This window comes from Primulina eburnea, chromosome 3 (assembly GCF_022965805.1).
Source record: "Primulina eburnea isolate SZY01 chromosome 3, ASM2296580v1, whole genome shotgun sequence".
NCBI classification, from domain to species: Eukaryota; Viridiplantae; Streptophyta; class Magnoliopsida; order Lamiales; family Gesneriaceae; genus Primulina; species Primulina eburnea.
The window spans coordinates 21079151-21095827 of NC_133103.1; the positions used below are offsets into that span (position 1 = coordinate 21079151).

Genomic DNA, 16677 nt, shown 5'->3' on the forward strand with positions numbered 1-16677 from the left:
CTATGCCTAACAACGTTTGGAAGTTGTCGGAGGAGTTTACCACAAAAAATGCACATAACGATGACATACTCCCCACATTAACATCAGCGGGGAATACCCCAATGGTCTTGGTTGTTTCCCTTGTAAATGCAGCAACCGAAACTTCCGAAGGAATCAAGTCTTCTTCATTTTTGTCCAGACTTTTCAACATTCTTACCGGAAGAACATTTACAGCTGAGCCATTGTCAATCAACACCCTAGACACTGGCTTCCCATTAAAGTGAGCTTTGATGTACAACGGCCTTATGTGCTTGGTCATGGCTGGTGTAGGCTTTTCAAGTATCACTTGTTTAGGCTTATTCGGGTGATCTTCCTTGATAATCACTCTTGATCTCCCTTCGGGGAGTTTATTTGCATGCTCTTTCTTTTGCACTGATTCTTGGGACATCAACACCCCATTTTCTTCTTCCATCATTTTAAATCTCTCGGGTAGTATCACTACTCCTGTGGCACAGTCCACGGTGATGTGAAATTCTCCAACGCGAAAATTAATTGTTTTCTTGCTTGATCATCCTCTTCGCTTAACAAATCATCATCATCTTCCTCAAACTTATCTTCAGTAGCCGATCTTCCAAACTTAGATTTACTCCCCACTGGCTCCCTGGAGACTGGAACATCAATTGTTGGTTCATTTCTCAACTTAGCGGACTCCTCTTTTTTTGCAACAGCTCTTTCTCTCAACAGCCGTCTCTTTTGAGTCCTAGTTGGTGGCCTAGGTAACTTTTTGTGTTGGGCCACTCTCCAAGACTCGTTGAACTCCCCTCTGGCTAGAACGACGTATCTCGGCTTTGCTCTCCGGCTCTCAATCATTTTTCCTTTTGAGATTTCATATGCACGCCGCTCCATGCACTGATCAGCTGATATTTTCCTGGTTTCCACCTTTCATGACTCAACTCTACGTATTTTTCTCCTGTCTGAGTATCTCTGGTGCTGATCACGATATGATTCCCCTCTGAACTTTTGATTCTCAAGCACTGGTCTTTCAAGGAAATGTTGTTTCCTCGGCCGATAGGCCGCGGATTACCAACATTTCTAGGGAAACACTGCTGAACTGTTTGCGTTTGATCGGCACTATGCCTTCCATGAGCTTCAAACAATTGACCCTTTGGAATCCAGTATTTCTTGATTACTCGGTATTTCACTACAAAGGATCGGCTTTTTTTCTCATTGAGAAGATCCCTCAAATCTGTCACATTCACATTAACCAAAGCCACTGGAGGAAAATGATCATCATCCACCGCCATAGACTCTTGTTTGTTAGGGAATTTCACAACTCTCTTGTTAATTGTATCCTGCAAAATGTCTTGAACGCCCAACAAGATTTGGTGGCATGATTATAGGAGTTGTGGTATTTACAACACTCTCTTCCCTTCAGCTCTTCCGTAGGTGGCATCCTGTGATCAGGTGGAAATGTGATGAATTTTTCTTTTACCAAGAAATCGAAAACTTCTTCGGTCTTTGACACATCAAATGTATACTGCATGTCTTTGGGGAGTTGGGAGCTGTTCTTCTTTTCAGGTTCTGCTGGCTTCTTTTTTAGCAGGAGAACTGTGCAAGAACCAGCTGATCGAAGCTCTGCCAATACCACATCTTCCACCTCCTGATAATAAGACCCCATAGCAGTTTTCTTCTTGTATGACTCTTCTCGCAAAGGTTCTTCCTATTCAGCCACTTTGGCGGCTAGCTCAAAGAAATCCCTGAACTCCATATCTTGGAATTTTTTCCTTAATTCAAAATCCAGCCCTTTTGGTGCCATCTTCACGAACTCGGTCTCAGGTAGGAATACCTTGCACCTATTCTTTATCTTCTTGAACCTGTCTATGAAATATTTCACAGACTCTCTTTTCTTTTGAGTGACTCTGGATAAGTCGGCAATGCACACTTCTGGCTCTGTTCTATAGAATAGGATGTGAAATTGTCTTTCCATCTCTTGCCAACTCATCACTGAATTTCTGGGGAGTGAGACATACCAAGCGAATGCAGTCCCAGTGAGGGAATTCGGGAATAGCCGCAACTTTAGATTGTTGAAGTTCTCCAAGTTGGATAATTCCCCGCACTGGATGGTGAATCTGGCTATATGTTCCATGCTCGATTGGCCGTCCTCCCCACAGAATAGGCTGAAATCATGAACTCTATAACCCCTTGGATATGGGTTATTCACATCTATGTATTCTGGATAGGGTTTGTGGAATTCTGGGCGGCCTATCTGCTTCAAGGCCGTTCCATATAGCTCTTGAACAGCCTCTCTCACCATTTCTGGATCAATCCCGTGCATGTTCCGAGCGGGGAGTTGGTGATGGTAGTAATTTGCCCCCCGAGCTTGAAACTCTGCATTTAAACAAAAATTACCTCCTGGGAGGCCCCCATCTACTCCTTGATAATCCATGTGTGACATATCTTCATACGCTTCTGGTTGGATAGAGGATTGGTCACGCTGTACACTTGAGTAAGTGGTTTTTTCGAGCTCCCCACTCCATGAGCACGTGGATATGGCAGAGCCCTCCCTCCTATGCTTTCTTCTCTCTTGTGAGGTGGTGTATACCTTCTTTCTGGCTGATTTGGGAGAGTAAACTCCGGGCGGCGAGGATCGCCAGCCCTTGAGTTTCCAACTCCCTGGTCGAATTCATGGACTTGGTTACTTCCTTGACCAGTCTATTTGACAGTGTTATTTTGCTCCTCTCAGGTAGACTGGTTCGGTTTACTCAGTAGATTCTTAAACAGTAAGACATGGCTTTAGATAATGCCAATGAGATTTCTTCAATCTTTATAGCAGTCAATTCTTCCATCACCCTGTTTGAAACTTTATCGTATGTAGTAGAAATCTGCGGATCTATTTCTTCAGCCTGTGGTTCAACAGTAGGTTGCTCGGGCTGTGGAACCTGAGTTCCCTCTTGATTAGCCAGAGACTCCCCACTCTCCTGATTGATGTTTTCTTTCTTTCTTGGCGGCATAGTGAGGTCCCACCGGGCGTGCCAAAAATATGTTTGCACAATATTTGGTTTTGCAGGCGTGCCAGGTGCGAAAGTGCACCGATTTGTGTGAAAATGATAAAAATCTAACTTCTAAAAACAAACGAAAGTGAATTCTAAATTTGACCGTCGGTTCTAATCTCCTAAAACAACTATAACGCCAAAAAGAATAAAACTATTGAAATTTGAGGAATAAATACCTGACATTGTTTATATTTTCAATAAACCGTAAGAATTTACAAGACATAAAAATATAAAAAATAGAGTTGATGAAATCTAAAACGAGAAGACGTAAATTGCTAGATATATGCTGGAAATCTTGAAAAACTATTGCTTGAATATTGGAATTTTAGCAGAGAGCTTTTGCAGATTTGTCTGTAGAGTTGAGTTGTGTGTTGTTTTCCGATCACTTTTGTTCCAGCAACGGGCCGTTTCTCTCCAATCCCTATGAAGCACGTTCCCCGCTTTTCATGCCACGATCTCTATCTATCCATCCACATTCTTTTATCTCTTCCGCGCTCAGTTTTGAATTGATAAGAATTATTCCGTTATGGGCTTGTATAATTTAGTTGGGCTTCTAATTAAATTGGACTTGTAATTAAATTATTTTTAGTTCAAACACATAGATAAATATATTAATAACAATATTATATATATATATATATATATATATATATATATATATATATATATATATATTATTAATTGACGGGTTGACGGGTTTAACCCGCGTTTAAGGTTGGCTCGGGCAGGATGGGTCCAAAAAACAAGTGGGTGGGGTGGGGGTCTAAACTTTCTTGGTGGAGCGGGTCTTCAGGTTTGGTCAAATTTGTTCCAAACCTATCCATTGTCATCCATATTGATAGTATATTTGGAATTTAATTTGATAGGAAAATAACCTTCGAACACGTGTTTTTTTTGTTGGTAATACTAATTTCATGGTTAACTTTAATTATTATCAATTAATTAAATTGAGTGGAGGATATTTTCTTTTATACAATTTTATAGAATAGAAAGTTGATAGAAACATATTCTCGAGTACTTACAAAATATAAGCAACCTATGTATAACAAGTTTTTTGTGAGATAGTCTAACATATCTTTATCCGTAAGATGAACCAAACATGTTCATCTTTACAATAATAAGTATTATTTTTGCATAAAAAATAATATTTTTCATGGGGGACCAAAATAGGATACTTGTCTCATAAAATTGTCCGTCATACAGTCTCACAAAAATTTGTGTGATTTATTTTTCTAACTTAATAACTAAATTTTCGGGCACGGTATGATTGTGGAATAATTTATCACACACAATTTAGGGTATTACACACGGGACCTAAACTAGTTATTATAATCTCTTAATTAACATAATCAGTGTTCTTTTCCATCCAAGGCGTGCATATCTTTTAAATTTTAGTATACTTTTATATACAATACATTTTTCTCATAGAAATAAGAGTTGTATGGAAATAAATATTAGTGTATTTTAAAGATAAAGTTTAATAATACGACATAGATACTTATTTCAATCGATAAACCAGATTTTGTTGCCCACAAAATGCTTACATGGATCAAGTTAATTAAAACTCCCTTTGCGCTTTGATTTATATGTGTTGGATTACCTAATGTGACGATCAAGATAAGGACATTATATATGTGTTGCCGCTGGGGCGGAGCCAGGAATCTGGCGTTACTCGGACTAGAATTTTAAACTCTAACATTCTTTAATATTTTAAATTGATCTACCCGAGCTAATATCAAATTTATTCAAAAATAGACAAAAATTTACTTATAGATTTTTGTAAAAAAATTTGGACTACCCGTGCTAAACCCCGGGTACAACAAGCTGTACCTCCGCCCCTGTGTGTTGGATTACCTGATTTATATAAAACATCACATTTATATTTGTTGGATTACCTACAATGTTTGCCTTGGCGTACGGCATTCTGGTGGCTCGGGAGACTGCGATTATGCTGGCTGCGTCGCAGATGAAGAAGCTGCAGGTTGTTGAAGAGGGCGGCAGCGATGTGGTGGCGTGCAAGAGCGCTTATGCGGCGTTCAATAAGCCGGAATTTTGTTGCACCGGCCGGCCAGTTTTCTGACGGCGAGTACATGCTCGCTAACGCAAGACTCTTGGATGGATTATTATAATTCAATTTCACCACTTCAGTTTTGTTGTATGGATCATTTCGAGTTTCTTTTTTGGGTTGAATTTCAAGCTATGGCACTAGCCATTTCGGAAATTGGTGAGGCAGTTTATACAAAATTCTCAATTTTAATTTATGATTTCCGTTGCATGTTTTGCAATTTCTTTGCATGCATGAAGTAAAGATATTGAGATCTCCTTACAATTTTTATGCTTTTATATTTATATTCATTCATTCCAATTAAATTAGGTAAAAAAAAAACTGTAAAATACAACATTACAAGGGCCAAAATGCTATTTCACGACCACTTTTCAATGGACAAACCAACATAGATACTACAGACCAGGAACGATTTACATTTACCATTTTCCAATATTTTCTGTAGTAATTCATACATCCTTATCATCTCTCTACATTTGGACTTCCCTCTTCGAAAGCCAAACCCTCAGTAATCCTCCATCCCCTCCCAATTTTTCTTTTAAACACTTTTGGGCTGGGAATGGTCAAGATTTCTACACTATCACGCACCTGCAATTTGTGCCATAATTTTACCTACCAAAAATGACAAATCATTGAAGAAATAAGGAAAACTAGATCCTACATACAATGTACATAAGTCCCACAACGGTTGCTGCCCGGTTTGTTTACTGCCTTAACCATTGTTACAACCATGAATTCAATTCGCCCCATCCAGTGCACAGACCTTCACCATGGTCCTCGTTGCTGAAGAGGGTCTGGTCCGAGCAATCAAGTGATGCGCCGCATGCTAGGTTATAAGATTGGCATGCCGAATGACATACACGTAGACGATTGTCGCCATCTTTGTCACACTTTTGGATAGATATCTGGTTTGAATATGGCAAAAATGAATCAGAAGACAACTTATTCTAGAGTTACAGTACTTTGTGGACCCGAGTCCTTATAAACACCTAAGCCACCCCCAGTGGCTTTCCACTAACAGGTGCAAATGGAAAAATATGGGAGAAAATACTTACCCAACAGGACAATCGTTTAGCAGCTCCATCACAGTCTCGGCCTCTAATATAATTTAGAAATTTTCGAGGACCTCCAGGGAACAACCTATGGTAATTCGGCATCACAACAACTTCTTCGAGCTGCTGCAAGATACTCAACTCACTAGGCGCGCAATGTTGCCCCAACACATCTTTCTCCATCACATCATTGCATACTGAGAGGCTGGGGAGAAGCATGGAGCTATTCTGGCACTTGTAGCCTGCATAATCTGAGCATCGGAACTCACAGACACCATCGTCACAGACCCCACCATGTAGACTGCACTGTTCATCGCAAATGGCTGCGTATGACAAGAGTACCATGTGAACCAACGCTTGGCAAAAATAACTTTTATATGCTTTGCGTGAAATTAGTATTGAAGGAAATCGGTCTGTGTAATGTTATATCACCTGTACTACAGTCAGTCCCAGTGAACCCGTTCTCACAATAGCACACACCACTATCAAGGCACTTGCCATGACCACCACAGTTGTTAGGGCAAGTACCTGTAAATGAAAACGAAAGATGATACCGTAAACCGTATATAGTTATATAAAATATCAGTACATCGGAGGGTTGATACACTTACGTTCGCTACAATCATAACCCTCAAACCCCAAAAAGCAATGGCATCGCGAATCAATGCAATCGCCATTAAAATTACATGAATTAGGACACCAACCAGAGACAGGAAATGGATCGACATTGCAAAGCTCATGGTATGCTGGGCAGATCAGTTCACCTAACATTGGCAGTGGACATTTTAACCGATCGGTTATGAAACAAATGAGTGGTAACAGCCTTTTACATAAAACAGAGATACGCAGCACAACACATATGCCATAGATATATGTACATACATGTATAAGTTACCATTACACATATAAAGTTATGTAATTACCACTGAAGCCTGGAAATTGAACAGGTCCACCAGCCTCAGAACATGTTTTCCAAACACCATCAACGGCAACCTAGAAAGACATTCATAAATATATTTAGGTTATGATATTGACAGCCTCGAAACTCATCGAGAAACGTGTTTGTTTACCAAATCATACCTCCAGTGAATTGTTCATACACCGGTGCTGATAACAACCATTGCCTTGGATCGTGGATCCCCTGACAAACCCACTGCGCACTAACGATGAAGCCATACATCTACATGCAATAACAATATGAAAAGAATTGATTCGTAATTTACATTCATGATTCTATAAAAGCATTCTAAACAAAATTTCACCTTGAATTACTTCCCCGGACTTCACCTAACATCCTGTCCGGTGCCCGGGCACTGTTAGTGTCCATACATGATCCATCAGAGTATGCTACAAAATAAGTGCAATAATCAGCCAACGACGACTGACCACCTGCAAGAGAAAGAAAATTCCCATTACACAGACTATTAATTATTGGGATAATTTCTCCGCATCATTAAAAAACAACAAAATAAAATTTATAGCCATTGTCAATCAGAAACTACCATCATTTCGTTCGATAATATAATGAATCCATTGTGTCAAAATCATCTTAACCAAATAAAAAGCATATATATGCATTCGAAGAGAAGCATGAATTCCCTGGATATTCTTCAAGTCTTGCACAAGTGACATCCTATCTCAAGTTAATGTTTTCATTATTTTCCATTCCTAAAGAAGCATTATAGAAATTAATGATGTTTTTTTCTGTCCATCTGATTCGATTAGGTTAATCAGCTAAGGAAAAAAATGGAAGTTGGCTCCTTGTATATTTAAACAACGATGATAGAGCAAAATTGAAAGTTAAAAAAGAAGCTTTTACTCTCAACGATTCAAGTAAAGTCAATAGAGTATATTTGTGAATTCAGTTGGCATATGAAATCTAAATATTCCAAGTTAATATCATTATAAAATTTAAAACGAATTACACTCAAAAAATTACACATGGTTGTTTGAGTATAAGAGTTTAAATCCAAGAAATGCAACTCAGGAACACACCTTTGTTGGCCTGTGGAAAGTAGCGGGCCCATTGGGGAAGATCCCCACTGTAATTTACTATAGGACAGTATCCTTCGGCTTCTCTGTTATATGTACATCCAGAAAACTGCGTTGAGTTGCAGTGATATGCACCCTTCCAACGGCTGCAAGGTGAGGTAATAAACTCAATTCCTTGGTTGTTACCCCAGTCAAGGCGATCTGCCATGCTGTAATTTGCTCGGTACCATCCACTATCCTCAAGCAAAGCAAGGGTCATTTTTGAAACTACTGATCTTGTATCTACCGAGCCAGTCATAATTTCATTCATCAAAAGTCTTTTCTCCCAATGGGAACCTGTGCAAAATTGACGACAAAATAAGAATCAGCAGTAAGATATAATCAAGTTAAGGGCATACTCAGATACTGATAGGAATAAGAAACAAGAACGGAGAACAACCTGACGTGCCACGCCCGCCACCATCTTCAAGCTCCAATCCCGTGAAATTTGCTGAGAAAGCCTAGAAACATGACAAAATTGCAAGAAATGGTCACTGGTACACTTTCTTGGCTTTGTAAAAACAAAGATAAATATATAACCTACCCCATAGTGATGACGTGAGTGCATGATGACTCGAGGAAGCACCACCCTTGTTACAATCCGTCCAAGTTTTTCATCCATAGCTTGATCAATAACCTACAAAGAAGTTCAACAAAAAAATTGCTCAGTCAGATCTCAAGAAGACAGAGTCAGAGTAAAAGTTAGGGTTAAAGTAGAATGTTTCCATTGATTCCTCATGTATCAAGCTTTTGCTTGTTTGAATATCTTTTCACAATTTTTAAAAGGTGATAAATGGCATTTTCTGGTGCCCCGTCATCGTTCAGTTCTATGTGCAAAAAGTCACTGTCAAGTAATTTCAGTTCCGTATTTTAGTCAGAAAAATGTATAATGCAAAAATAATATCTTTTCCAGTTCCACAAATAAAAATTCATCACCTTGCAGAAACACATATGCAAGGGGAAATTCCACTTCTAGGATATGAATGATAGTGAAGATTGAAAACATAGATGCACAAGGGACAACATCCAATGACATAATTTCATAATACCGAGAAATACTGAAGATTATGGCACTACTTACCCGACCTCGCCTCCTTTTCCTCTCATCGCGGAAATGAGCGAAGGCATGGGGATCAAATCCAAGCACATGCACAACCTACATAAGCATGAACTCAAGAGCTTAACCAAAAAGGCACTTACCTAACTTTCAAAGTAAGTAGCTTAAATTAACTACCTCATGGATTAGAGTGGCCGATAGTAAAGTTTCGGCTTCAGCAGTCAAGTGGCGAGGTGCAACATTTACATGCCCTATATCCAAAAAATACATCAGTAGTAATCCTCCTTCATCAGATAATGAATAGGATAAATGCCTTGACAATAATTTCTCTCATTCAAAATTTAGTACGGCAAAACAAATACCAGCAATAGCACGACCCCATTGGTCACGTTCACATGCCACTGCCCATGCAAGAGTATTGCCTGTTGTTGGTCTGGTTGTAACGAAAAGAACCAAATCCGCATTAGCAACTCCCTCTGAAAAAATTATAATTTTTATTATTAAAGTAAGCTTTTCACGGCAGGCTGATTTATGCTCTCATCATCTCAGAGATTACTTTGCGCAAAAAAGTTACCTTCCACGTATTCCCTTGGAAGCTGCACACCTCCATCTTGTCCACAAGCAGAATATCCACTCAAACGTAAATTCCCCTTCACAGGCTCAACAGATAAGGCTCTACTGAACCAATCTGCTGTTTGCCCAAGAGCCTGAAAAAATATATTATATCAAGTGTTTTCAAGAGACAACCCTGAACAGTGCAAATTCCACCCTGAATCTCCTACTATTATTAATATGCACGAATATTAAGGCGTTACTATAGATACCTAATTGCCATCACTCAACGTTCGATGTGATAACAGTTGACAACCAGGATAAACAAAAATAATCAAGTAAGACCATTACCTTGCGAAGGCGATACTTTTTGTCATCCCCAGCTATGTCATCTAGCGTACAATTATACCAGCAGTCCCCATACACCCGAGGATCGCCATGAGGGTTACAAGAAGGTGCCCCAGAAATAGAAGCACCAGTTGGTTCTCCAAGCTGGTAAACAAAATATAATAGCAAAGGTAAAAGAACCCAGACATAATTTTAAATGTGATCAATTGAAAAGTGGTTTTTACAGATGCTTGCCTTAACAACATCCCCCGCATTTCGGCAGTCTCTATCAGATGAATGACCAACAGCATCATAATTTAAATAAATCCTAATGGGTTGCTTAGCATCATTCCGCTGCTTCCCTGATTCAGATAGACCGAGCAATGCCCTTCCCCTACTGTGAAGTGAATTGGAATGATCAGCTTTGCCATAAAGCTGGGCTGAAACCGAATAAACTTTATGACCAGGTTTCTTCCTTTGCTTGATAACCTGATCGTGAATACAAGAATGTGATTTTATGTTCTCCTTGCCCTGTTCAGGTCCTTGCCTGTGCAATGTAAAATCTTTGTTGGCTGAATAAACACCATCCAGCAACAACAATACCAATAGAACCTGAAATGCAGGCAGATAACACCTTTACTGTCTATTTACATACTACATTTTACACTAGTGCCGTAGTGCGTGAATCGGCATGAGGTATTTCCAAGAAGAAAGAGGTACAAAAAGCCCCAAGAAATTCAGGAATAATCACTTGGAGCAGGTTAGACTAGATTATTAAAGTAAACAAAATAATGCCAACTTTAACCAAATCCACAAAGAGTCAAAGACATGAATCAACACACCTGTAGAAACACAGAAATTTAAGAAACAGTTTATGCAGGTTTACATGACCATAAGTCAATTCAGCAAAGACTGGAATCACAATGATAAAAAAAACGAGGAACAAAAAATTCCTATAGAGAGGGATGCCAAACCCAAATAGCAAAATCTTACCAGAAAGACACAAAAATGATAAATACAAAATTAGCTTCCCAAAATAAACCCAAGTACACAAACTCGAAATTTATAAAAAAAGAAAATTGGAACACAATCCAAGATTTTGCAACTGATAATGGAAGACAAGTATAAGGTTCCAAAATCCTAGCAGATTATCCATTTTTATTCCCCGGCATTACCTCTCCGCAACAGCTCCCAATCGACGGAATTCTCAATTACAGCTACAAGACATCAATAAAAATCTAATCTTTACTTCTCACTTCATACAAAATCCTCAAGGATCCAAAGAACCCGTAAACTGAACAAGAAGACAAAACAAAATAGATACTACCTTGGCACAAATGAGAACAAGATTCAGTTTAAATCTTGGAAGCGAAGGAATCGCGACACATCGGTTACACCGAATCCTTAACTCCATGAAACGGTGGCGTTTGACGCGGAAAACCTCGTTCCCATCAAATCGCCGGCACTTCGCCGATCGGCTCCCACCCGCAGAGAAAACTCAAGCCCGTCTGTATTACACAACCCAGAAACTGAAATCTCTTGAAATCCACAAAATAAGGCCAAAGATTTCAGCTTTTCGGAGAACTCACCCAAGAATGGCAGCAATAATACCTCTGCTGTATTATGCAAAGACAGCACAAGTGGACCGTAAAAACGCCTTAGAAATGTTGTAAAGTAGCAGCTCTCAAGGGAGTTAACGGTGTGGCGAGAATAAGAAATCGATATATTGAAAATTACAATAAATCAGAGAAAGTTAAAGGCTGGTGGGAGTGGGTGGAGTTAGCTGAGATAATTCTGGTTCGCCCTTCCCTCAACCTCTTTAATCTACTTTTTCTATGTTTTGTTTATGTGAATAAACATATGTAACATAGATAAAACAAAGTAAAGAAATGCAAAATGATAAATATTTCATTTTTTAAAAATAAAGAAGTTAAAATAAAGACTTTAATATTGAAATTCGTTTGATAAATTCTCATAATTTGACCAAAAATATAGAAGGCAAGGGTTTCTGAGAAATTTGCAAATGGCAAATTATAATAAAATTATTATAAAATCATGTTATATATGAATAATAATATGCAAAACTTGTGTGAGACGGTCTCACGGGTCGTATTTCGTGATACAGATCTCTTATTTGGGTCATCCATGTAAAAGTATTACTTTTTAGGTAAAAACTTGTGTGAGACGGTCTCACTGGTCGTAGACGGGTCTCTTATTTGGATCATCCACTTTTTATGGTAAGCGTATTACTTTTTATTGTAAATATGAGTAATATTGACCCGTCTCACAGATAAAGATTCGTGATACCGTCTCACAAGAGACATACTCTACTTTTGATGTTAAGAGTGTTAATTTTTATTGTGAATATCAATTATTTGAGTTATCCATGAAAACGTATTAGTTTTTATGCTAGGAGTACTACTTTTTATGTGAATATCGGTAGGGTTGACTTGTCTCACGGATAAAGATTCATTAGACCGTCTCACAAGAGACCTACTCATAATAATAATACATTTTTAAAATAAATTGTTACAAATTTCAATATACACACACTCAATTGTGCTCGAAGTTAACTGAGAAATAATCATAATTAAAAAATTTCAGAAAGAATGGTAAAGCCAACCTCTATTCATTAAATTAAATTGTTCGGAAATGTCATTCCATGCAATAAGTGATTTGGTTGACCAAACCTTGTAGTAATTAACGTTATCAAGCAACCACTCGAGTGTATCAAATGATGTTAAGCATAGGAAGTCTAGTGTATCATCCTCGAGTGTCCACTAATTGTATGGATTTTATGGTATACTATGTTTTCTTTATTGGAAATTTGAAAAATGGATCGCGTAAACTGGAATATTTGATAAATAAATTTATTTTTTGGATTTTTTATTGGTCCAAAAAATATTAGAAAACGGATTTTCGATATAAAAAATTTTTTGTTTTCTGTTATGTCAAAAAGAAATTAGATTTTTTTTTCGTTTGTGAATGAAGACTTCTCTTAACTAATCTTTCACTTCTTAATTAATAATATGTTGTATTAGTTTCTTCTGCACGCGACATTGATTACTTAGTGGGTAGGGATACAATAGTAAATAAACAATTATTTTGCATTGCATGTGTTTTGTAATATATATAATATAATATTTATCGTTTAAGTGATTTATTAGACGTGTAGGATGGCGCTGAGTGCGACCACTTCATTGAAACAATGGCTTGTTAAAACAACTAGAGGAGATTAGGGTCCATTTTACATCAATTTCGGTTGCCTTTTACCAAACAACATTAATTTTATTGGCACAATCAAATACGAAATTTTTTACAATTCTTTTTTGTGAAAATGGAATTATACATAACTTGGGTTACATAAAAGTATAATCTCGATCAAATATTTTTTGATTTATAATTGTAAAGTCTAGGAAATTCGAACTACGTAACCCAACTGCATGCAATCTAGGGTTTTGTAAAATATGTGTTTAATACTATGTGTGAATGATGTAGGTGAGTATGATGATGTGGAGACTGGAGGCGCTGAAGACTGAGTAGACGGAGTTGGGTGTGTGCACGTTAACCCGAGGACTATACGTTTTTCCGCATTATATATTTATGAGTCAGGAGTAAAACAATATTTATTTTATACATTTTCATCTTTTACTATGTTGATGATTTCGCAGGATTTTGGAGGTATAGTCCTTGAGGGTATTGCGAGACTGATGGATCAGGCGCAACAGGCTCCCAGACCCCACCCCAAACAGACCTTTATGACCAGTTCAGACGGCTCAACCCGAAGAAGTTCGAAGGTACTATTGATCTATTCTTAGCAGAGGGTTGGATATAGTATCTAGAGCTGCACTTTCAGTATCTAGACATGAGGGACAGAGATCAGGTTAGGTGCGCCACGTACATGCTGAGAGATGATGCATCCCTATGGTGGGAAGGAGCAGCGCATGGGGTGAACTTGGATACCCTCACATATTCTACAGCAAATACTTTCTAGCGGAGGTCGGGAGACGCTTGACGGCTTTGCAGTATTTGATTGATCACAATTCGATATATTCCATTTACTATAGAAATTCCGAGGCCCTGGAAGGAATTCCAGAAGGACCCTATGAGGAAAGAGTTAATGAGCCTCCGACATGGGGACTTTCTGTGGTATACTTTATCAGGAAGTTTGACATGGGCTGTCACTTTGTGTATCTTATTGCCAGGGATGCCGCTCAGAAGCGGAGGCATTTCATGAATGGACTCAGACCCACTTTGCTCGGGGATGTTATGATGATGAGACCGACGAGTTATGATGAGGCCACTGCTTGTGCCTTTCATGCGGAACAGGCCCTGAGAGATATTGACGTCGATATGCAGCGGAAGAGGCATCAGGCCCAGTCTAGCTTGCAGCCACAGAAGAGACAGTTCACCTGGGCCACCGAGGCATCAGAGACAGCAGAAGCCTCAGGGTCAGTTCAAGAATCCCGGACAGCAGAGGCCACCACAGGCACCAGGAGCTCCTAAGCCAGAGGAGAGGCAGCCATGCAAGAAGTGCAACTGGTTCCACTTTGGCAAGTGCATTTCAAGGACCTTCAAATGCTTCATGTGCAAGGAAGAGGTCCACAAGGCAGCTGATTTCCCTAGGAGCAAGGGCCCCACTACTAGCAGCGCCTATGTGATGCACATAGAGAAGGCAGAGGTGGAGCCAGACTCTACACTGATCACCGGTAACCCTTATGTTTAAGAATTCTTATTTACCACCTCAATTGCATGGATTATTGTGTTGGTTGTGGGAATTATTTTTGGGATTGAGAACCTAGAATAAATTAGGTTTCATATTCTAATAGGTGTACTTAAGGGTTGAATTGATTTAATTAAGAGCTTTGAAGACCAAAATGCAGTAATCGGTAACGCATAGATCAATCGCAAAATTTGAAAGTGGAGGGATTGTTTTCGTAAATTTTCGGAATTTAGGGACCAAATTTATAGTTTTTCATAAAATTAAGGTTTAAATTGACTAAATTAGAAATTTTATGGGAACTAAGATGCAATTTTCAAAAATATTGAAAGGCTAAATGGTAGGGAATTCAAAAATTAAGGGTCAATTTCAATTTCCGAAATTTTTAGGGTAAATTTCGAAACTTTTGATGGATTACTAGAAGTAAATCAGTGATTTTTCGAATATTTTGCTATAATTACTAATAGAAAATTTCTTAAGTTTCAACATGATTAGATTTGATGGTATGTTTTGTCGCATAAATGATATATATTTCAGGTGTAGCCACGTATGCATGGCTAGATTTTGGAGCTACATATTCATTTATATAGAGTCCAAAAATCAGTACAAGTAAAACCCATACATCTATTAAAATTGTTAAATTATTTATTTAAGTTTATAATGATTTTTAACGATGCATGATTCATTAATTGGCATTACTTTAAATAATTTATATATGTTTATGTGACTGTACGTTAAAATGTTTTCTTGAGTTTTATGTTTCAGGCGATTATTCGATGCGGGATTGGGAAAATGAGGCCGGCGACGATTTGGGCGATTTGTAAAATGTGTTATTTTATTTCAAGTCAAGAAAGTGACATTTTAAATGATTTTTTATTAAGTTTCTAGCTTTTTTAAATCCTAATTTAATTATTAGGTGATTTTAAAGTTTTAAACTTTTAAAGTTTATCAATTGTGCATTTTATTTTAAATTAAGGAATTTTGGTAAATAAGTATTGAGTTAGTACTTTAATTAACATGTTAATTGGTTATTACCTATTTAATTAACCTAATTAACCCCTAATTAAAACTCACACACACGTTACATGTTATACACACACACACTCCATGGGCCAGTACACTTTGAAAGGGGATCGATTACGGTGACCAGAAGCGCAACGGAAGTTTAAAAAATCGAATTTTTCATGAATATTTTCGGCCACCCCACATTTTGTGTAGCAAATACAAAAACAAACACATGTCATACATAGGGTGTTTGATAGATATACCTATCAATCTTTAAAAGATTGATTGTGGCTCCAACTTTGTTGTTAAACAACAAAGCTCTTGAATGACAAGAAGATCTACAAGCCTCCTCCTTCCTTCAAAATTAGGCCCACCACTTGCTTGGTAAATCCCCTCTTAATTTGCACTAGAAAATTTAGAGGATTTTTCAAGGAGAAGATTATTTCTTCCTCAACACTTGAAGAAGAAAAGAGAGAAAAAATTTGGAGAGAAATCACTTGAAAATTTCGGCCATGAGGGTTGTCAAGGGGAGAGGGATGACAAGTCTTGGTAGTGTAAAAAGCTAAAACAACTTTTAGCATGCCAAGCCTTGGAGACACAAAAAGTTGTCTCCAACCCTTCACCTCCCATTCATGCATATATTATATGGTTTTTAACAAATTAATAACCCATGGACTTAATTTAATTATCTCAAATATTTTGAGACTAATTAAACATTACTTGAATTTACTCAAGTCCACTAGTTAAATAATTTATTTAAATTGAGCTCTAGAACACTCAATATAATTTAATTAATTCAACACTTGTGGACTCTACTAGGTCCACTAGTGTTTAAT

The 16677-nt window shown here is 37.9% G+C and overlaps 1 protein-coding gene across 1 annotated transcript; it reads right to left on the minus strand.

Annotated features, from left to right (window-relative positions):
- Nucleotides 1-5472: 5472 nt before the first annotated feature.
- LOC140827279 (uncharacterized) lies at nt 5473-11934 on the minus strand. The gene is made up of 17 exons (XM_073189926.1): nt 11444-11934; nt 10372-10728; nt 10141-10281; nt 9812-9944; nt 9600-9713; nt 9415-9488; nt 9262-9336; nt 8725-8817; nt 8581-8641; nt 8145-8477; nt 7412-7538; nt 7230-7329; nt 7073-7142; nt 6761-6913; nt 6582-6677; nt 6153-6472; nt 5473-6002 (listed from the first exon to the last, which is right to left on the minus strand). Exons 1-17 carry the CDS (start codon nt 11528-11530, stop codon nt 5820-5822), a joined length of 2517 nt encoding a protein of 838 aa, XP_073046027.1. The 5' UTR covers nt 11531-11934; the 3' UTR covers nt 5473-5819.
- Nucleotides 11935-16677: the final 4743 nt, after the last annotated feature.

Coding starts and splice junctions, on each gene's coding strand:
- LOC140827279 (XM_073189926.1), bottom strand. CDS start 11,530: ATGGAGTTAAGGATTCGGTGTAACCGATGTGTCGCGATTCCTTCGCTT. Junction 9,714..9,811: donor TCCAAGGGAATACGTGGAAG/GTAACTTTTTTG, acceptor TAATTTTTTCAG/AGGGAGTTGCTAATGCGGAT. Junction 7,539..8,144: donor CTTTCCACAGGCCAACAAAG/GTGTGTTCCTGA, acceptor TTTCTCTTGCAG/GTGGTCAGTCGTCGTTGGCT.